Source organism: Hylobates moloch, unplaced genomic scaffold, assembly GCF_009828535.3.
Source record: "Hylobates moloch isolate HMO894 unplaced genomic scaffold, HMol_V3 SCAFFOLD_37, whole genome shotgun sequence".
Classification (NCBI taxonomy): domain Eukaryota; kingdom Metazoa; phylum Chordata; class Mammalia; order Primates; family Hylobatidae; genus Hylobates; species Hylobates moloch.
In genome coordinates, this window is record NW_026652312.1 from 99,880 (window position 1) to 122,851 (window position 22,972).

The 22,972-nt window shown below is 41.8% G+C and overlaps 1 protein-coding gene across 6 annotated transcripts in view; it reads right to left on the reverse strand.

Annotated features, from left to right (window-relative positions):
* Positions 1 to 22,972, reverse strand: part of LOC116463459 (folliculin-interacting protein 2) — a 136,677-nt gene that overhangs the window by 27,547 nt on the left and 86,158 nt on the right. For all 6 annotated transcript variants that reach the window (XM_032146575.2, XM_032146573.2, XM_032146572.2 and 3 more), the window contains 6 exons: positions 17,479 to 17,680; positions 17,075 to 17,163; positions 15,265 to 15,411; positions 14,977 to 15,146; positions 7,355 to 8,666; positions 6,313 to 6,469 (listed from right to left, as the gene is read on the reverse strand). In XM_032146575.2, the coding sequence (XP_032002466.1) occupies positions 6,313 to 6,469; positions 7,355 to 8,666; positions 14,977 to 15,146; positions 15,265 to 15,411; positions 17,075 to 17,163; positions 17,479 to 17,680 (2,077 nt within the window). The remainder of the gene's footprint in view (positions 1 to 6,312; positions 6,470 to 7,354; positions 8,667 to 14,976; positions 15,147 to 15,264; positions 15,412 to 17,074; positions 17,164 to 17,478; positions 17,681 to 22,972) is intronic.

The window sequence follows — 22,972 nt, forward strand, 5'->3', positions numbered from 1 at the left end:
AATGTTAGTAAGCACTTTCTATGTGCCAGGCACCAGGTGAGGTGCTGGGGATATAAGGAAAATAAAGTCCCTGCTTTCTGCTTCAAGGCACCTGCAGCCCTAGTAGAGGAACACATCTGGAACAGAACAGGGATATGGGGCCTGGAATGATTTTGAAGAAGAGGCAACATATGAAATGGGTCTTCAAAAATGTAAAAAAGTTTGTTCAATAGTGTCCTAGGCAAAGAAAGCATAATCTGATAGGCAGAGAAGTGTGAGGAAAGGTGGACTATTTAAAGAATGGCAAACAGTGTTACTGGGGCATAAGAGGAGATAGAGGGGTATGTGTGTGTATTTGAAGGACATAAAAGGGGCAATTCCAGCTATGGAGTTTATAGTTTAGTCTCTTAGAAAATAGGAAGCTATTCAGGCAAAAGAGTAAATGATTGTCTCATGCTTTAGAAAGTCCTCTTGCAGCACTGCACAAGGTGATGGAAGCGGGTAAAGTGGACACAGGGATGCCATTTGGGAAGATCAAAAGGAACTTTAAAAAGACTGGTCACATTGAGAAGGCGAGAGAATCACAATGATTTCAGATTGGAGTTGGGGATACCCAGAGATCAGTATTTTTTTTTTAACCACAATCCATGATAAGAAATACATTTTAACATCATGACCTGGCATACATGCTTATATGACATAACCTGGCATGACATGCCGTATGCATACAAATGTAACATGTGTGCACGTGTGTATAAATACACACATAATACAAAGGTTTCACTAATCAATAAGAAGCCTAATGTGTGATGATTTTGGTTCTATATCATTAAAAAAACTGGTAATCAAAACCCATTTATAGGTCAAAATATGTAGTTTTAAAAGTGCTCCATAGGCCAGTGGACATAGGTAGTGTTGCACTGAGGGCTGTAGCTATAGAAGACAGTGCTAGAGGCCAGAGGCACTGCCATGTTTATTATCCAAACATGGGGAAAAGAAAACAACAAGAGATGTTCCAAAATAGTGGATTTGTCCTACATAGATGTTTTCTTTGTATCCTACTGATTTTAAGGTTGTTGCTGACCTGAGGTATTTAATGTTATCTGTGTTACTTAAGTAATGATTTACCATTTGAAGGGACTTGCTGTTCTTTTATAGTCCTACAGGTTCATTGCACTGCATGGACTAATTAGGTATTCATGAGCATATATATATATATATATCACAGCCAGGCTTTTAGCAAAGCTCTTTATCTGTGCTACTGATTCCTGCATGATATTTCTGGAGTCAATCTGTTGCTATGCTTAAAATTAAATGGAAGAGGCTGCTGTATCCAATGGTTACTTCATCTTATAAATTATTCTGTAAAATGCTTGAAGCCTTGGAGCATAGTTGTTTTAAAAAACATCAAAATCTAGTGTTAATTTTGGTCCTGATGACCCTGCCCTGCAGAGTTAGAGCTGTCCAGTCTGCTCCTGGGCAAAGCAAAAGTGAATGTTTTTAGCACTCAATGAATGTGTGTACAGGTTCTGTTGAATCATTCCCAACAGTAGTCCCCTGGGATTGACAAGGCCATTGACTAGTTAGGAGAACTCTAAGTACATATGCATATAGCTTTCTTTTTTTTCTTTTCTTTTCTTTCTTTCTTTCTTTTCTTTTTTTTTTTTGAGACAGAGTCTCACTCTACTGCTCAGGCTGGAGTGTAGTGGTGTGATCTCAGCTCACTGCAACCTCTCTGCCTCCCGAGTTCAAGCAATTCTCCTGCCTCAGCCTCCCAAGTAGCTGGGACTACAGGCGCCCGCTGCCACACATGGCTACCTTTTTCTTTTTTTGTATTTTAGTAGAGACGGGGTTTCACCATGTTGCCCAGGCTGGTCGCAAACTCCTGAGCTCAGGCAGTCAGCCCACCTTGGCCTCCCAAAGTGCTGGGATTACAGGCATGAGCCACCGTGCCTGGCCCATATATAGCTTTCTTATCTCTGACAGTAATTTTCATTTTTTACGAAAATAATGGTTGTCATTCTACTCTCCCATATTAAAAACATGATATATTGCTGTATCATTTACAAAGCACTTTCACATATATTATTATTATTATTATTTACTGAGATGAGGTCTTGTTCTGTTGCCCAGGCTAGAGTGCAGTGACAATGATCATAGCTCACGGAAGCATTGAACATCTGGCTTAAGCAATCCTTCTGCCTCAGTCTCCTGGGTAGCTGGGACTACAGGCATGCGCCACCATGCCTAGCTATTTTTTTTTTTTTTTTTTTGCTAGAGTTGGGATTTTGCTATATTGCCCAGGCTGATCTCAAAGGATCCCCCCATCTCAAAGGATCCTCCCAAAGCTCTGGCATTACAGGGGTGAGCTATCACATCTGGCCCACATTTATTGGGCACTTAACAATGTGCCAGGCAATGTGCTAACCACTTGATATGCATTATCTCACAGAATCTTCAGACCAAACCTATGACGTAAGTACTGTTCACAGTATAGATAAGAAAATTAAAGAAACTTGCCCAAGGCCACAAAGCCACTAAGGGGTGAACCATGATTCAAACTTAGGTTTGTCTGTCTTCAGAAGTTAACTTCCTAACCACTGAATCATATTTCATCTGTTCCACTGAATACATTTTTCTGGGGCTTAGCAATGCCAGTTTATTTACCTAAGATTATCAACAAACGAGTGGTAATACCAGGACTCAAACTCAAGCCATCAACACTAAGTCAGTGAGATCTTCATCACCTTACACTGCCCACAATAACCCCAACAGTAACCCCGTCAGCTGTATTCACAGGCCAGACACAAGAGGAAAAAGGAGAGGGAAAAGGCTACTCAGGAGTCACAGGCATAGAATGTTGCTGGCGCATACGCCTGCTCTCTTTCCATTTAAAGTCAAAAGGAAAACAGAGGAAAGAATGCACAAGATGTGGCAAGAAAAAAACTGAAACCGTATTACATTACACTAATTTAAGGCAGCTGTATAACCTGTATGTTAGGAGGCAGAGAGAGTTCAAATGACAGAAAAGAGGTAGTATATGGACTAAACAAGAATACGTGTTTAAATATTTAAAGAACTTCCGAATCCTGATATGTGAAAGTCAGTAATAAAAATGAAAATTGATGAAATAAAGTTACTATATCTTTCTTTCATAAGAGACTAGGATAAGAAAAGCACAAAAAAATTCTTAATATTGGAAGCTTTACAAAGCAATTTCTCAATGAGAGAAAACCTCCAAACTAGCAGTTATAAAAGTGTACATTTAGAGCCAGGTACAGTGGCCTGTACCTATAATCCTGGCTACTTGGGAGAATGAGGCAAGATCACATGAGCCCAGTTCGAGTCCAGCCTGGGCAATACAGGAAGATCCCATCTCAAAAAACAAAACAAAACAAAAAAAACCACACGAAAAAACCAAAAACAAAAAACAAAACAAAACAAAAACAAAACAACAAAAAAACCACCACATTTAATTTACATAAGACAGATTATAAAATCCAAATTGTGCACAGGTCTAGAAAAGAGATCAATAACCGGAATCAACTGCTTTTAAACAGTTAAAAATCCTTCTCTAAAAAGAATTATGAGTACCAAAGCCTGCTGAAATCTAGCATGAACACTGAAATTAATGTTCAAAAAATAGGTTTTTTCTTTTTTTTTTTTAAATGCTATTTTATTTTTGAGATGAAGTCTTGCTGTGTTGCCCAAGCTGGTCTTGAACTCCTGAGCTCAAGTGATCTACCCACCTTGGCCTCTCAAAGTGCTGGCATTACAGGCATGAGCCACTGTGCCCAACTTAAAAAATAGGTTTTGAAAGCAAGTTATGATAAAGCAATTTATTACAATTTTCTCTTCTTCAACAAGCTATTATTTCAGCTCTAACTCTGGTCATATACTTGTTTTTGGATCTCTGCTTCTTTTTCTGGCAACATACTCAAGAATTTACATATTCACTAGGCTTTATGGAGCAGTAAATTCAGTATAATGTTTAAACAAATACTCCTAAAATATTTTTCAACAAATGTTTGTAAGTGGATGTTGAAAGTAAGCCTTTAAAAAAAAAGAAACAAAAAAACAAAACACTGCCGTAGACCAGAGCGCCAGTCTGAGAGGCAGTTTAAACAGAACACTACTTCAAAAGCAAAATTCATTATGATGAATGTGTCAAGTGAAATTAGAAATCCACTAATGCTAATTGGATACATTCTGAATGTATTAAACTTCTGAAGATATTTTTATGAACCCTTTGGAATTTCCTATTAACACCCACGCATGGCTGCACTTTGGATGTACCCACAATTTGACACAATATAGGTTATTACGCTTAATAACTTTCGATCTCTCAGGGTGATTGCATAAAGAAATGAGAAAAGCTACAGTGTAAAAACACTCCTTCTAAAAGGAAGGGAAAATGAAATATGAAAAAGCCTGAAGAGTAATGACAGAGTAAACATGGTTGTGTTTTTTCAAATAAAAGAATTACAGAGCCAGAGGGTCACCATGAACATCTAATACACAAAAATGAGAACTTGCCAGCCTACGGAAACATAAAATATTTCATGAATGGTTTTACAGACAAGTTCAAGGAGGGTTATCAATCAATAGATTGCATTCCCAGAGTGGTCAGTGAGTAAATCCAGGGCATTCAAACAAAGTCCCCAGCTGGTAAAACTGATGTCACTGAGGACAATCCCGTTAGTTCCCCTGTAGTCTCTTGGTACCTCTGTCAGAAGCAGCTCACTGGGCTTCATGGAAGGAAGGTCCAATAACCAACACCAATATTGTTAGAAATCAAAATGATAACAGAGCAGAAAAAAAAAAAAACAACAACTCACAGTTTGGCATGTGTGAATATAAACAATAGGAGCGGACAGAAAAGGTGCCTTAATGCTATAGGCAGTTACTAAACACACATAAATACAGCCTGTGAAATTGCCAAAGCATCGGACGTCATTTTGGACAACTTAGATAGCGTTATACAATGAGGGCATTGTTCTTACAGGGGTCATTGATGCATGGACTCATGAAATGATAAATGACTATATGGTGTTCATAACTATAAAGAGAAATTATGATATTAAATAATTATGATATTATACAGACAAAAGCAACTTCATGGCTTCATTCCAGGAGTATCGTGAGGGGTGGCGTGTGACCACAAAGCAGGGGTGGGGTTAGGAACGTTTGGCCACACACGTGTACACTGGGCTGGCTTTCCCCAGCTTTGGACGGCCCTATCCTCATCTCTTAGCCCTCCCCATTGAGGGAGGTTATGATGACATCTGCTTCACTACTGAGTTTTTTTCCCACTTCACATAAATATACTTAGCCTGTTTAGCCTGTGTCTGATGTTTAGTCTTCACAGAGGAGATGCTCAAGGCCAAAGATAACATGCAATGCCTTTTGTTCCACCTCAAAAAAAAATACTTCTTGGCCAAGGAGGTAGGTAACAGGCCAAATTCTGATTTTCTTAATGCGATGAGGACTTTCCCTATTGCACAAGATACAAAATGTTTCTAATACAAAATGTCTATTTTTGCACATCTGCCCAATAACAGCTCAATTAAAAACAGGCCCATCAGATTGACAGTTTCCTTAACTGCTTAGTTCCTGTTGCACTGCAGATAGCAGAAAAGCACTTAATAGCAGCCACGAGACAATTTTCCAGTAAGACTTGTTAATCTCTATACAGTCATCCTCATACAGCCATCAAAGTGAACTTAATGACAAATCAGTTAAAATAAATTACTTTTAGGAACTTGCTTAAGCATCAGATAAAAAACAAACCACATGTGACACCTCTTCGGTCCTCACCATGACGGCATATAATTGTCACCATCTGTGCTGTTTATTCCATTTGCCCAGCCTGTCTGCTAACCCACCACCCCCAGAGCAGCTCCTTGCCCTTCTGTGTCCTATTCTGGGCCCCAGGAGGCTGACCTCTATGCACCACAAGGCTGTGTCTGCATCAGCTGTGCCCCTGCTCTCTGGCTTTCAGCCGGGCTCAGCCAATGAGAGGCACCAGAAAGAGATCAGAGAATGGGAGGAGGGATGGCAGGAAGTCACCCCCTCCTCACTGCTCCTGCAGCCAGGCCGCCCCTCATCCTAGCTCAGGCTCTCCAGGGCTCTGATGTCACGCACCCTCCCCTTACTCTGTCAGGCCCAGGTGTGCTTCTAGCTTCCAGCTGCAGCTAGGCCCCAGGTGCCTCACTAGCCCTAGCTGGTTCCCATAACCCTGCCCACATCTCCATAAACAATCCCTTAACTAGTCTCTCTTCAGTCTAAACACCTGTTGTCAGCAGCCAGCAGCTCCACACTGGGATCACTTACATGGACTGTGTGGACAAGGTCGGCCACCAGGCACTGCTTCAACTTCTCGTCACTGCCGGTCCCATGAAGCACAAGATCAGGCATGTATGTGGGGCAGTAGCCCGCCAGAAGTGAGCGGCCAAAGTTCCTTACATTCTGGGTGCTGATGCTCTGAGACCTAAAACAACATGTGGCCCATTAAAATGCACAGCTGAAAATGTACTTTTTTCTTTCATTATAATTGGTACAAGCACTCCAATGATACAGGCAAATAAAATAGATTCAGGGTGGTCCATGTCACCAACCCTCAAGTAAGTGGATCACAGGTGGGAGAAAAGGGAGTTTTTTAAAGTGGAAGGCTGGAAGAAAAAAAAACTATATCCATGGCTAGTTATGAGTTTGTTTTTGTACCTCATATTGGACATCCACCAGGCAGTCTGTGTCAAAATACTGACCAAAGAAAATGTTTCAGGAAGGGCTCTTGCCAAAAGCCTGGCTTTAGGAATCTGACATATCTGCACAGAGTGGTGCCCACGACAGTGCAGAAGAACAGAAGAAATTTCTAATTACTGCTTTCAGTCATCACAGACCAAATAATCAACCTGATGGAGTGTTAAGAAAGAGGTGTTGTTTCCCAACCACCTCACGCTGCTCTGATCGGCAGGAGAGAGGCCACGTGGCGAGTGTAATCCACCACCTCTGAAGCAAGGCATCTGCTGCCAGCCATGGACCTTCTCTGCAGTTGACAGAAAATTAAACTCCCTATTCCCTCCCCCATCTCTACCACATCCTTTAGCTCCCCCAGAGGGTCACGATAGCTGCAAAGACAACCACTGGCCACCTGCCCCAGTGAGCTCAGTGGTGCTAAGCCGGTGACCATCCTTGGAAGAAGGACAGGTGGGAAACCGTTTGTACAGAATTAATAATACTTCTAGTACTTTGTGGAAAAAAAGATACTGTGTGTAAAGCAGACAACAGTAGTAGCTAACAAGATCACAGGTGTCAGGCCAGGAAAGTGGGATTTGAACCCGGTTCCCTCTACTTCCCAGCCTGCTGGAGTTACCTTGGCAGAGGCAGCTCCACTTCCAAGGACCCTCCAGTCCTGTCACCAATGTGACCCAGATCTAGCATGGCTGAAGCACAGGCTTCGTCGTCACTGTCTCCCAGGGCGCTATCCGAGCTTTCATTTCGGGGAATGTCTCCTTCAGTCCTGAAGTTGGCCTTCTTGTTGTCATCCCCACAGGGGATATTCGCACCAGCCACGAGCTGGACACACCTGGGGGCAACAGGCTCCAGCACAGGTCCTTCCGCAGCCTTCACATACAAACCTCTAGCCGCCTCCAGCCTCCTCCCTCCCGTTCCTGCTGCACTGTGGGAGGCTGCGCCCAAGTCAGCAGCGTGGCTGAGCTGCCCGGCAGCATCTGCTGCTGTGTCGTTTCTGCTGCCTCTGTCCTCTGCAAAACCCTTGTCAGACTCGCCTTCATCCCCCTCTGAAGGCCGATTCTGAGGACAGCAGACATTCTGAAAGCCAGGTTTGAAAGGGCTCCTAGAAACCTGCGGGTCCTGAGCCGCATCAGCGGCCTCCCTGGCCTCCAAGGAGGGGCCACAGGCCTTCACCCGTTCCTCCATTTTTTTCATGCGGCTTTCAAAGTCAGACTCTGGAGATGCAAAGCTTCCAATCTGGAAAGTGACCTTTTCTAAGGAAGGTTTCTCCCGGAGATGTCTGTCAGGGCAAGGCCAGGCCACTGACCGGTCTGGCAGTCTCGTAGTCATCTCCACTTTCAACAGCTCACAGACAGCTTGCTGGTCTATCTTCATTCCTGCCCCCAAAACTTCACAGCTGGAAAGTCTTGAAGAGCCATCTTGCGGTGCCTCTTTATTTTTCTCATCCCCACAAAATGCATTCTGAGGTTTCCAGGAAGCGTCTGATGCTGGCCCCTGGCACCCTGCGCTGCAAGCCTCGGAACCCTGCTCTGGCCTCCTGTTAGCTTCTTTGTCAGGTTTAAGACCCAGGTCTCTACTGTCAGTGCCCTCTGGGCTCTCAGGAAACCCTGCCAGCCAGGGGTTCTGTCTCTCAGCTGCTGTTGGTGGTAGGATGGGGGGTACAAGAGCGGGCTCATTCCTCACCGTAACGACCACATACTCAGACTCTTCCACCTCTCCTTTCTCCAAGGCTGTTATGATCTTGCTCCCATTTAAAACTTGGTCACCTTCACCATGATTGCCACTCCAGGTCAGCTGGTTCTCTTGTAGCTCAGAGCAACGGAGAAAGTAGGTCAGGACATAAAGTATGCGCTGGACTAAGTCCTTCTGCTTCCCTACCACGACGGTGCGAGTCAGTCTCACTGGAGAGCCTATGGCTCCGTAAAGATCACCTAGACAGCAAAGGTGGACACAAAGGCAGTGGTCTCTGGGGTTAGCATGTCACAGATATATCAGTCTTTACAAAAGCAAAATAGATAACTTATATTCCCAATCTGGAGTCCCTGCTTCAGACTCCTGATTTCTACTTTCTAGTAAGGACCACGTTTTAGTTTTGCCACTGTAAGCGAGTCAGCCTGGACACAGGGCGGCCCACCACCCCTGATGTGTGGGAGTTGTGCTGCTGTGCACACAGCCCCTCCCAGTGCCTGCTGGGTCTTCCCTGCAGCTCAATGGGCCAGCCAATGAGATGGCCCAAAGAAGGCTAAAGCCAGAGCTCTGAATATGTGACCAGATCTAATACTACATCTTGGAAACTAGAATAATAAGAATTTGTTGGAAGAATCCCAGGACATTGGGCCTTGGGATAAAATCCAAATTCAGGAATTTCTCAACAGAAGTGCAGTGAATTAATTCAAAATGCTTAATGAGGTGGTCTACATAGAATTATCTTAATAAGCATACACACACCAAGTAGAATCAGCTTGATTAACAAGAAGAAAATCACTTAGTTATGAATGAGTCTGAAGGTTTTATTTCATTTCGCTTGAAAATTCAACTGGGCCAGGCGCAGTGGCTTATGCCTGTAATATCAGCACTTTGGGAGGCTGAGGCAGGCAATCACCCGAGGTCAAGAGTTTGAGAGCAGCCTGGCCAACGTGGCAAAATCCCGTCTCTACCCAAAATACAAAAATTAGGTGAGCGTGGTGGTGTGCACCTGTAGCCCCAGCTACTCGAGAGGTCGAGGCAGGAGAATTGCTTGAACCTGGAAGCCAGAGGTTGCAGTGAGCCGAGATGGCACCACAGCACTCCAGCCTGGGCGACAGCATGAGACTCTGTCTCAGAAAAAAAAAAGAAAAGAAAATTCAACTGGAAAAAAATATGTCCCATTAGTTATATCCTGACAAGTTGATTAAAAACTGACTAATGTACCGTGAGCTCTACAGTCAGCTTAAGGAGGAGACAATAAGGGCAAATGTGTCATCCAACCACCCAGCAATAAGCTTTTCATCAAAAGTACTTAAGTGCCTAACTATTAACACTACTGCATTTGATAATTTGATTGTTACATTTTATGATAAGTTATACATTTGATAAGAAGATAGAAAATTATAATAAAGAACCTATGTTTACTAACTGGACAGGCACTGTGTTAAGACCCTAAAGATGTATCTCAGCTGGGTGTGGTGGCTCATGCCTGTAATCCCAGCCCTTTGGGAGGCTGAGGCGGATGGATCACCTGAGGTCAGGAGTTTGAGACCAGCCTGAAACCCCGTCTCTGCCAAAAATACAAAAAATTAAGCCAGGCGTGGTGGCGGGCACCTGTAATCCCAGCTATTAGGAGGGCTGAGGCAGGAGAATAACTTGAACCCGGAAGGCAGAGGTTGCAGCGAGCCGAGGTGTCGCCACTGCACTCCAGCCTGGGCTACAAGAGCAAAACTCCATCTCATAAAAAAGATGTATCTCATTGTATCTTTGTATAACCAAACTGGAGTTAGAAATCCATTAAAGAATAATAAGAGGGCTGGGCACGGTGGCTCACACCTGTAATCCCAGCACTTTGGGAGGCCGAGGTGGGCGGATCACTTGAGGTCAGGAGTTCGAGACCAGCCTGGCCAACAAGGTGAAACCCCATCTCTATCCAAAATACAAAAATTAGCCAGGCGTTGTGGCAGACACCTGTAACCCAGCTACTCGGGAGGCTGAGGCGGGAGAATCGCTTGAGCCCGGGAGGCAGAGGCTGCAGTGAGCCGAGATCACGCCACCACACTCCAGCCTGGGCAACAGAGCAAGACTCTGTCTCAAAAAAGAAAAAAAAAAAAAAAGAATAACCAGAATGTTGGAACAAATCAAAAGCTGAAAAAGATAATAAAGGAGAACTGATACATGGTAATCAGTACAAATCAGAATGTAGGAAGTTAGAACCCCTCTGAGGAATGCATCTAGAGAGGAGGGAAAGCAGTTATAAGGGCATATACTAGATAAAACTAATTAAAATAGATGAGTATGGAAAAAAAGTTACAAGAACCATCGGAAAGTACCTCCCCCTGGGACCCATTAAGAAATACCTCCTTCTGCAAGTATTCCCTCGTGTACGGTTCCTAAGAACATTCAAAGGGCATGACAGAAATAATCATAAACAATCCTCTCTATAAAATGACTAGATTATAGGCTGATAGAGCTTTAACTGAGAGGCCTTTGCAAGTGACTGAGAAATCAGCCTAGAATTCAAGAGAGTAACTCAGAATTGTAGGCTGAAGCTAGGACTTTTGTTTGAGAAAACCTTTCTAAGAGCTCATTGCTGTTAACACTTTGATTACATCTGCCTATTGCTGCAGGATATCAACAGTCATTTTAGGAATTCATGAAGTATTTTTTGTTAAATCAGTTTCAATATTAATAAAGAAGAAGCATTACTTATCCAAAATCTGGTATAACAAACTACAGAGGAAAGACCACTTAGAATATTATTTTTTAGCAATGCATTTGAGTATTGTATATTTTAATAACTAAGGAATAAATGGAAATGGTAAAACATGGAAGGTTATTAAACATACAATTTATAATCATTTAAACTATATAAAATAATGAGTGCAATGTGAGTGGAAACAGTGCTATTACATTATAGCCAAACTTCATAAAATAAAGCATTTTTAAAACAATAGACCCATAATATTAAATATTTACTGGAAGTTCAATTTTTTTTGAGTCTTGGATAATTGAAGCTAATTTTTAGAGTAGATTTGTTTTCATGAATATAATTTTTTAAAACGTAGAAATTGCACAACAATGTGAATGTACTTAACATGACTGAACTGTACACTTAGAAACAGTTAAGATAATAAACGTTGTTATATGCTTTTTACCTCAATTAGAAATAAAAATTTAAAAGAGAGGCAAATGGGGAAAAAGCAGAAGAAAAAGTGAAGGAGTCAGGAGTGCTTCCAAGTGAAATAGGCCAAAGACAGAGTGCATGGAAGCAGGAAAGGTGCTGGATGAAGTAGGAGGAGAGGTCACAGGAAAGGAGGACACAGAAAGCAACGGTGGCAAACAGGGACACAGAGTGGAGACTCAGGGAGGGAGAGACAGAGAGAGCAGAGGAACAGACAGAAGAAACTAGGCAGAAAGAGGGAAGAACAGAGAGAAGGGAAAGCAGAAAGAAAAAAGATGGGATGTTAGAGAGGTGCAAAATGATAGAGAACTGGGGTGAAGCCAAAAGAGGATGGAGAAGGAGAGGAGGTAACAGCCAGGAGGATAAACATGTAGAGAAAAAGAAAACAAAGAGGGAGGAAGAGGGAGAAGAAAGGAAAGAACTGTTGAGGGGAACAATAGTGAAAAGTTGGAAACTAGAAAGAGGAGAGAAAAGAATGAGGTGGAGAAGCTGAGAGAATTTAGAAGCCCTGTAAAGGAAGCATGGTGAAAGAAAGGGGGTTAGAGAGGTAGGGCACTATATAGACAGAAACAAAAATAAACCAGGAGAAGCTGAGAGAGAACAAAAACAAGGAGACGAGAAGAGAGTTTAGTATCTTAAAGGCACACTTATTCCTGATCACATTCTAATAACGTCTGTGTTGTAGAATTCCCCTTTCAACAGTGTTTCCTTATACCCTATACAGTTTAACTTATTGCATCTTTATTATCATTATTTCAAATGTTTTCTAATTTCTTTTGTGCAATTTGTTTGGCTTGTGGGTTATTTAAATATGGTTGTCAGCTGGGTACGGTGGCTGACACCTGTAATCCCAGCATTTTGGGAGGCAGAGGCAGTTGGATCACTCGAGCCCAGTTCAAGACCGGCGACCAGCCTGCAAAACATGGCGAAACTCTGCCTTTACAAAAAATGCAAAAAGTAGCTGGGGATGGTGACGCACATCTGTAGTCCCAACCACCAGGGAGGCTGAGGTGGGAGGATCACTTGAGCCTGGGTGGTTGGGGCTGTGGTGAGCCTTTATTGTACCACTGCACTCCAGCCTGGGTGACAGAGTGAGACTCTGTCTCAAAAACAACAACAAAAATACATGGTTTGATTTCTGAGAAAGTGAGAATTTTAAAAAGATTGATTTGTAGCCTAATTCCACTGCGTTTTGAAAAATACAACGTAAACTTCTGAGAAAAAAATTTCACACATTTTAACTTTTATTAAATCAGTGGTCCAAATCTCTTTTGGGTAGAAAAGCTCCTTTTCATTTCCACAAACCCTTAAAATCATTAGGTCAAAAAGAGACCTATATGGAACTACTTCAGTCAGTGGTGTAGACAGTGGCATTCAAACTTTGTATACCTATGCCAAGAAAGAAATACATTTTATACTGCAACCTCAATGCACCTTTTGAAACAGACATTTTACAAAATACACATGTAAATCACTGATATTTTCTATTCTATTATACCAATTAAATGCTTTTTAATTAAACCCACTAAATTGCTTTCACAGCCCACTAATGGGTGGCGATCACACTGTACACAGCGAAGTGGCTGGGCAGAAGCAAGGATCACCGAGCTCCTGAGCAGCAAGCCCGTGAAAGTGGCATCCAGCTTCCCTCCTCTTCCCTGGAGTGCTGAGCAGCCATGGAGGGGGAACACACAGTGGCACCTGTCCTGGAGAGCTCTCAGAGAAGTCTTTGGAATGATTCCAGATAGTCTTCTCTATACTTGGGAACCTGGATTGAAATTCTATCTGCATCATTGTGTATTCCCAGCAGTTTCTATTTTCATGTTTACTGTGACTTGCTAAATACTGAATGAAAACAATAAAATGCGAAGCAAGTGTTTCTACCTGTCAAATTATTGAAGCCCCCCCGACTTCTTTGTAATAATGGAAACTTGGCCATCACTTACACTTGGCTTTACAAAGAGCTATCACAGGCCTTCGCCAACCAGGGCCTCGTCCCCTCCTTACACTCCTCTTGTCAATAGCCAGACCCCTGATGGATTGTTTGGGGGAAGGGAGAACTGAAGACTTTCAACAATACATGATCTCCCCTGAAAGATGAGGATTGTGAACCCACAGGAAAAAACTCTTCCTTGTTATGCTGAACACAGGGAATTAATGGCTTTCAGTTACGTTTCAAATAAGCAGCACACCTAATTATGAATACATTTATCTAACTAAATGCACACTACTTAATTAGCATTGTTTTAAAATGGGTGACCCAGCAGCATGGAATACAATGTTTCCTTAATATCCAGCCCCCTTTCCTTCTCCACTTAATGAGACTACGTTTTTTTCAACACTATTATTGTTCCATAACAAAACAACTATGTTCTGTCTTCCCCAGGAAAAACTTCCTGTATGACCAAGAATGAATTACGCATGTTCTGAGTAATGATCCAATCAGGGCAATTAGCATATCCATCACCCCAAACTTTTATCATTTCTTTGTGTTGGGAACATTTGAAATCTCTCTTCTAGCTTTCTCTGAAAATAAGCTATTCTTAACTATCATAATCTGGTGCTAAAGAACACTAGAACTTATTCCTCCTATCCAGTTGTAATTTTGTATTTGTTAACTAGCCTCTCTCCATATCTCCCCCTTCCTTAAGTCCATTTAAATATCCATAAATTCTTTAATTGATTTAGAACACGCCTTTTACCCCCTAACCATGAGGGGGCTTGTATTCGCTTATACATCTCACGACCAAGAGCACAAGGACAAGACAACATCTGTATTGTTACAAAATGAGGCTGAGAGTAATAAGGGTAGGGATGAGAATCTAATGACTATGTGTAAAACCAGTGCTTGGCTCATAGTGTCAGCTTTCATTATTGTTATTATAGCATGCTGCTTTCCAGGATGAGGTGCTTTTCTGTGTCTATTTTTGATTGTTACAACTTTGGGCGGGAGGTGGGAGGGGCAGTTCTACTGGCATCTAGTAAATGGAGGCCAAGGATGCCACTCAATATCCGTTAATGTGTAAGACAGCTCTTCCCACACCCCACAACAACTCAACCAACAAAGAATTACCTGGTCAACAGTGCTGAGGTTAAGAAATCCTGCTCTAGGGTGAACAGCCACTGTGGAATGGGAGAACACAGTTGGCTTACACTGCTTTAAGAGTGTAGCACAAAGCTGCCAGTAGGGGAAAAAAGAGAGGAAGGTGGTGGCCCTACAATTAGAATCCAGGGACCAACTTCCTATTTCTCATCTGCCCAAAGACAACCTATGAATTACTGGGTGAGAGAGCCGGTATAAACTACAAATTCCAGCATTTTTTTCCTATTCCATCCCATATATTCTCTGAATAGTCAAATTAGGTACTAACCCAGCTGTGCCCAGAGAGGATTATATGGATGTGTTTTGGCCAGCATGTTCACTGACTGGGAGGTACGTTTCTCTGAGAAGGCTTTAATGGGAGGGTGATCCACAGGCATGACAGTTGGGACCCAGGCCAGGTGGTAGGTTAACACTGCAGTCAGTAAGGCAGCAAAAAACCTTGGAGAAATGGAAAAAGATACAACCAACTTAGTCAATACAGAAAGAGGCACATCTTATGCAGTACACACATTGGCTATGGGATTTGCATACAAGTCTCCAGAGAGTTGAAGCTTACTGGTTTTTATTGATCTGTTCTATCAGAAGTGTAAACTCCTTGAGAAAGCGCTGGCAGAGCTGGTTTTTTTCCAAAGTGCCGGACATCATAGTAAGCCATACAGGTTCAGCTATCCTTGGAACAGAATATAAGTTCCAGATAGTTCCTCTATAGAACAGAAAGAGAGGGAAACACAAAAGTGTCAGAAATACTATTTTGGATAATCTTGGTGCAAAAGGATAAAGGAGAAAACAACTTGAATCTATGTAGTCCTTAAAAGATTCAAGCTCCACACATAACAGGGGTTGCACACTATGGCCCATGGGCCAAATCTGACTGCCACCTTTTTTTGTAAATGAAAAGTTTTACTGGGTCACAGCCGTGCTCATTCATTTACTTACTTATTGTCTATGGCTGCTTCTGTGGGACAACGGCTAAGTTGAGTTGCTACTACAAAGACTCTACAGAAACTGAAAGTACAGAACTAGAAAGCCTCACTTTCAGCTTCTTGACCTTTGAAAAATGGACACCTCATTAAAGTAGGACCCAGATTCTCACCCGGGCGTGGTGGCTCATACCTGTAATCCCAGCACTTTGGGAGGCCAAGGTGATAGATTACAAGGTCAAGAAATAGAGAACATTCTGGCCAACATGGTGAAACCCCGTCTCCACTAAAAATACAAAAATTAGCTGGGCGTGGTAGCGGGCGCCTGTAAACCCAGCTACTCGGGAGCCTGAGGCAGGAAAATCGCTTGAACCCAGGAGGCGAAGGTTGCAGCGAGCCAAGATCACAACACTGCACTCCAGCCTGGTGACAGAGCGAGACTCAGTCTAAAAAAAAAAAAAAAAAGTAGGACCCAGATTCTCAAGCACAAGCCAATGAGTGTCCAGTCTGACCACAGCAGAGCAAAAGGCAAATCTCCAATGCTTTCCCAAAAACTATGGAAGGTTTACTAATCATCAGATTGCCATCAAAGAGCACAACTTTATGTCATTCTCAAATATATGACTTAACTCTTAGCGATCACCAGATAATGAATAACATGTTACTTGAATACTTTACATAACCCACAGTAAAAAAAGGCTTGTGATTTTGCTCCAGGTAGCATTACAGAGTTCATCAGCATATACTTTAAACATCATAAAAGTGTTCTAACATTCAAAGGATTATAATTTTTTTTTTATCCTTCCGCTATGGACTAACAGTTTGACTCATTCGCTCATGACTGCTTTGGAGTGGGATTCCATTCCCCGTCAAGAAAGTGGCTCTAAATGGTGCAACAATCCCAACTCAGCATGATCAGAGGATCCCACCTGCTACTCAACACAATTTACCTTTCCATGCAGATACTAGGAGCGAGGACTCTAGACACCAGTTTCCAGAGGACACTGGGTATAAACTAGGACTGTCCTGGCAAACTAGAATGTATGTCTCCCCGACATGCATAACCTCTCCATCTGTGCTTTGAATAAGCATCCCTGAACTTAAGTTTCCACATCTGTAAAATGGGGTTAGTAGTGCTCAGGGCTTTTGTGAGGCTGACATAAGATAATGAATAGACTGGTGAGAGATACCTGAACGTTAGTTTTCCCCATTCATCCTGTTAAAAACCATCCTATCAGGGACTGTCGGTTGAGCAGTAATGAGGATTACCCAGTGGTAAATTATTTAAATTTTTTGCTTCATTTGTTCTGTTTCCATCTTGAAGGGCGGAACCACAAAAGTGAGGAATAACTGCCAGGCCCCCAATTCTTCCAAGTCACAGTTTATCTTTATCCATGGCTGCTCATAAATATCTCCTGTTGGATTTGCCAAACTTTGCCACTTTACCTGAATTCTCCCAGAGCTTCCATCAAACGGCTGACATAAAACTGGACTCGGAGACTTGATTCTGCTATTTTCCTACAGGAGATCATAGCCTTTATTGAAGAGAAAGCAAGCCAAATTACTGAGAAGAAATTTTATAACATCTACTGGGCTGTATTAATAAAAAATATGTAATCAATTAACAACACTCAAGGTAATAATGCCTTCAGTTATGAAAAAGCAGTCATTTCCTTCCCTAAGGTAATCCAGTATCTGGTAACTAACATCAACATGCCTAAGAATTTATCACTGCTATGGGTGATTTAACTTCCTTAGGAAAGACATCTGATACATAGGCAAAGAAATTCTGCCATCTTCAAAGCCCCACAATCACTTCTCTATTTGACTTTGGATTACATCCTTATTACCTTTTCAATTGCACTCTTCAGCCTGTTCATGTGAGATTCAAACAGGGGAAAATGAGAAAAGAAGAAGTCCTGGAAATTCCTTTGTGCTTCTTCTTTCTCACATAGGGAAAAGATGATGCTTATGGCAATTTTCTTCCTCCTAACCATAGCTGGATTAGAACTACAGGTTTCTTCAGCCAAGCTGAATGTCTCATCAGTTGACCTGGAGGGAAATATAAGTTTGAAAAGTTGCCATGCATCAATGAGTCACACTGAAGGTCAACTGTAATGACTGGGGATGACACCCAGAACATTCAGTCGTAACTAAGAGTATATCTGCCTTTAGTTCATTCTGTTCTATAATTCCCTGGCATGAAGATGAGAACATCAGCTTGCTTGCCACACAGTATTATTCTAACATGGAAAGAAACTCAAATGAAACCTACAAGTAATTTAAATTTCCCGTTGTTACTCTTGTCCTTTTCCTTTCGATCATTTTATGTCAAATTGATATTTAGGAAGGAATGTGGAATATCTGTTTACCCAAAACATAGTCAGATACCAATAGATAAGACGTCAAAAGAGGAATGATACTATGTGGTATTCTATTGAACAAGAGTAACACATTTGAACATGTACTGGTACTTCCAGGATTACTTTCCCAAGGGCTATTAAAACTACTAGAACAAGTAACTCTTCTAAATGCTCAGATTAAGCCATGTGATTAAGCTCTCTGAAAATCCTCCAAGCAGAAACACTTACCTCTCTTCTGCTACAGTAAAATTTTCAAAAAACCTGATTCTTTTGAGAGACTCGGCTTCTATGATGACAGCCACGAAGCCCAAAACTTCTAAATATATATTTAATTTGTCTTGTGGGGTAAGCCTCACAAAAATGGCCTAACCATGTCTCTTACTTAACTACTGTGAAAAGCCAGTGTAGCTTCCAAATAGCTACTAACAGCAAGAGTACAAATAAAACATTTTTTTCCTACAAAAACACCAACACAAAGGACCTAACACTGCAAATGAGAGCCCTAGACTGGCAATACATTTTCTCTTTCTAACTCCATCATCTAGTCTCATATCTCTGCCAAATATGGAAAGGAACTGCTTCCTCCATTTTCTTTACTATAAATTACAACATAACAATTACTCATGCTGGGCAGAATATGAGAATTAGCCTTCTGCCCCTGGTCTTCAACTTATTTACTTAGGGCCCTACTCATAGCCTGTGTGATTTCAAATAAACCCAGATTTTATTATTAAACATACATACACCAAAAGTGTTATGGTCAGGAAAGCTATTTAATTAATTAATTAATTTTGGGGGGACAGGGTCTCACTCTGTCACCCACGCTGGGGTGCAGTGGTGTGATCATGGCTCATTGCAGCCTCAATTTCCCAGGCTCAAGCGATCCTCCCACCTAGCCTCCCAAGTAGCTGGGATCACAGGCACACGCCACCATGCCCGGATACATTTTTTTTTTTTTTTTTTTTTGGTAGAGATGGCGTCTCCCTATGTTGTCCAAGCTGGTCTCGAACTCCTGGGCTCAAGTTCTTCCACTTCAGTGTCCCAAAGTGCTGGGATTACAGCCGTGAGCCACTGCACCTGGCTATTTTATTTTTAAAGGAAAGGAGATAGACATCTTATTCTAACCCTCATTATATGTTACTGTTTCCCTTAACTTCAAGCAAGATCCTGGAGATGTAGGTATGGTTGGTAAATCAGTAAAAGGTTTTTACTCCAGATGTGTCACCGATGGCACATGGTGCTGTTATAAATGCTACACATTACAATAAATCATCAATTGCTTTCTCTGGGAAATCCCTAGATTCTAATCATCAGAGAAAATTCTTGAGGTTTCCTTAGAACTTCACACAATTTCATACAATGTTCTCTCTTCTTTACCAAGGTACTGGTACTAAAGCCTTGTTTTCTTGCACTACAGTAGTTGATTTCTGTTCTGTATAGGAAATTCTTCTGAGTTTATATTACAATAAAGCTTGCTTGCAATCCTTTCCTCTTTGTCTGTCATCTTACATTTCCCTTCTTTTTCAGAAGTAAAATGACTGTATCAGTCCACTTATCTTTAGGCCAGCTTGACCTTTAATAATCAAATTGTAATAAACACTGAACCCAATACAGTTTCTCATCATCATCTCCGCCCTATAAACAATAGCCGATGCTCTCATCAGTTTTAACATAGGAGAGAGTGCCACCTGCTGAAATTTCTGAAAAATTTCCATAGCTATAATAGAGTGGAGAACTTAACTTGCTTCGCTATATCCCTCCACTGAATTCTAAATCAACTGAGTTTCATTCTGTAGTCTTGCATCAACCATGCAACGTGGAATAAATCAGGTCATGTAGTATCTTACTTATAATTTAAAAATTATTCTACAAAAAAATGATGTTTAAGAATGTTTTCAAAAATTTAAGTGTGTGCCCCAGTACTTCATCAGTACTTTATCTCCATGTCATCAGAGAAGGTACAGAGGCTGTACTGCAAATGTGGAAACTGAGGCAGAGTTCTGCCTCAACTTTCCTCGGGAACAGAAAGGTTCTTGGTAATAATGCTGGAGTTAGAACCCAGGATTCCTGTCCTCTAGTCTAGACTCATGACTTGGATACTGGCAATGACCAGGGATTCGGACCCCATGCCTAATCTGTCTGCTGGTACTCATGCTAGTCAATGCATCATGCCATGCAGAGCACTGAGGGAAGGAGCTGGAAGCAGTCTGATCAGCCGACAGCCCTGAGAGTCAAGGAAAGCTGCAGCTACACACAATTTTTTTCCTAATAAAGAAATCAAATAGAATTTTGTTAACACTTATGGATAAGCATTTATGTACATTGTAAGTACTTCAAGATCATAAATAATTAAAGCAAAAATGGCTATTTAAGTACATCTCAGTAATCTATCATTGATATCAGAACTCCTTAGTCTAATTGTTATTTATGTCAGTTTTGAACTTATACTGAATCGATGTATTACATTGGACTATATGAAATTAATGTTTTGTAGGTCAAAGAACATCCCATCAGCAACTTTATAAAGTTGGTCCAATTTAATAATTCAAATCAAAAGGCTTCCTGGGACATTATACCTTGCTCTTTAGGGTTTCAATTGCCTCAGTAAGTGATGGAATCCCTGAGGTTAGCTGTTAAATGCCCAAGCCCCATTCCCCATCCAGTAATCAAAGCCTACCACTTGGCACAGCAGGGGCCCCTGAGGTCAGTGTGGAGCCAACTGTTAAGAATCGTGAATACTGAAAACATTCATTCAATTTTATAGAATAAAGTGTTGCCCGATTCTAACAAAAAACAGAAACTGTGACTATCATCCCTGCTACCTTTAACTCTCTTAGGAAGGACATTTTTAATTACCATGAATTTTCTGTCAAAGCCAGAAGCAATCATAACATTTGGTACCCACTGTTCTCCTGTCTCTAGCATAAAAAACTAATTTTCCCAACCACATACCTGCCAAAAGGGAGAGATCAACTACAAATCCTTTAAATGAAGGGATCTTAGGCCGGGCGCGTTGGCTCACGCCTGGAATCCCAGCACTTTGGGAGGCCGAGGCGGGAGGATCACGAGGTCAAGAGATCGAGACCATCCTGGCCAACATGGTGAAACCCCGTCTCTACTAAAAATACAAAAATTGGCTGGGTGTGGTGGCACACACCTGTAATCCCAGGTACTCAGGAGGCTGAGGCAGGGGAACTGCTTGAACCCAGGAAGCAGAGGTTGCAGGGAGCTGAGATTGCACCATTGCACTCCAGCCTGGCGACAGAGCGAGATTCCCGCCTCCAAAAAAAAAAAGAAGGGCTCTTCACAGGCACAGTAATCAATTCAAAACGTCTGCTACACTCATGTTCTCGGTGTTCAGCAGTACTCTATTAAGGGCTGGCTGCATGGGCATGCGACCCCACACACACAGGGTCCCCCCTCTCACAAGGGCCCCAGGCTTCATTTAATGTTCTGTGATTACCATTTTGAATTTTAAATAATTTTACCTTTGGACTTTTGTGCTGTAAGTGAAGTCTAATGGGACAATGAAGCATGTGTTGGGATGAAGTCTAATGAGACAATGACGCTCAGAAAAGGATACCCCAAAGTATGACACTTTGGTATGCTGAGTACTTTGAACTGAAGGACAGGGGCTCAGAAGCAAGACCTCGCTTTTCCGACCTTATCCTGCCCTTCCTTCTCCTATTCCTCTTTCTCCCCAAAGGCATAGAAACTAAGACTCCTGTTCCCCAAGGTAAATAAAAAAACATGAGCCTCTTTTTTCCCCAAAGCTAACTGTAAAACCTATTATAGAAATACTGCTCTAACTTCCTCCCACCTTTGTAAGTGCTGGTCACAAATAATTTCTCTGACCTACCTTGCCTGAAAACAGATCATAAGACCCTCCCATTTCGGAGGGGTCTTACCCTCTACCTGGGAGGAAGGAAAGCTATACAGAGAGGTCAAAAAGAATTCCGACAAGACAGGTCCCGCTGGGTTTTCCTGCTTAAGTCTATTACCATTAGATCATATTCCTTTGTCCAATCACATTTCTACATGGCAGTCCCTTCTGTGTTGAACTTAAGCATAAAAATACAGTTTTCCTTGGGTCCCTCAATCTTCATGTCTGAAGGCTCCATGTCATGTGAAACTTTGACTAAATAAAATTGTTATGTTTCTCTCTTGTTAACCTGTATTTGTTATAGGAGTGTCAGCCATGACCCTTACGATGGGGAGGGCACGGATGAACTCAGAACCCAGGGCTTGCAGCCCAGACACCGAGCAACTGGCCTGGCAGTCAGGCACATAGCCATAAGCCTGGGGCAGGCCATGGTGTCACAAGACTCTAAAGCGGCACTGCCGGGTCTTGGACCCACACTAATGGCTGTGACTGTGGTGACAGCAGAAGCTGCAGTAGCCATGGTTGTGGGAGATAGGGGAGAGGAGAGAGGAGGGACTCTGGGAGCTCCAGGAACCAGGGTGGGAGGCCAGTTTACCCATCAGTCACAGGAGCCTGTCCCTATAGAGTCTGCACAGATATTTAACTCTATGACCTGAGCTCCAGGACAGTAAATTATCACAAAGTAAAAGCCTACATGGGGACATTGCAATAAAGAATATCAGGGAGTAATTATAATTCTGCAGAGAGTTTAGTCTCTGTTTTTGAAAACTGCTGCAACACTGCAAAGTAAATATTCATAGGCATAGAAATAGAAATTGAATGTAAAGATTGTTATACTGGACAAAAAAATACAGTTTTCATATGAAGCTTCAGATGAACAAATTATTAAAGAGGAAGGCTATTTTAAAGTTAATTTTTCCTTGTAATTGAGGACACAGTGATAGAATGCATAAACAGGCATTTTGAATTATATATAACTCATGAGAACATTTTTAGTTTCTTGTAAGATCTCCACAAGTTACAGGAAATGTCAGAAGAAATATTAAAATAAGCTTGTATAAATTTACATCTAAAATTAAATTCAGACTTACTTGAAAT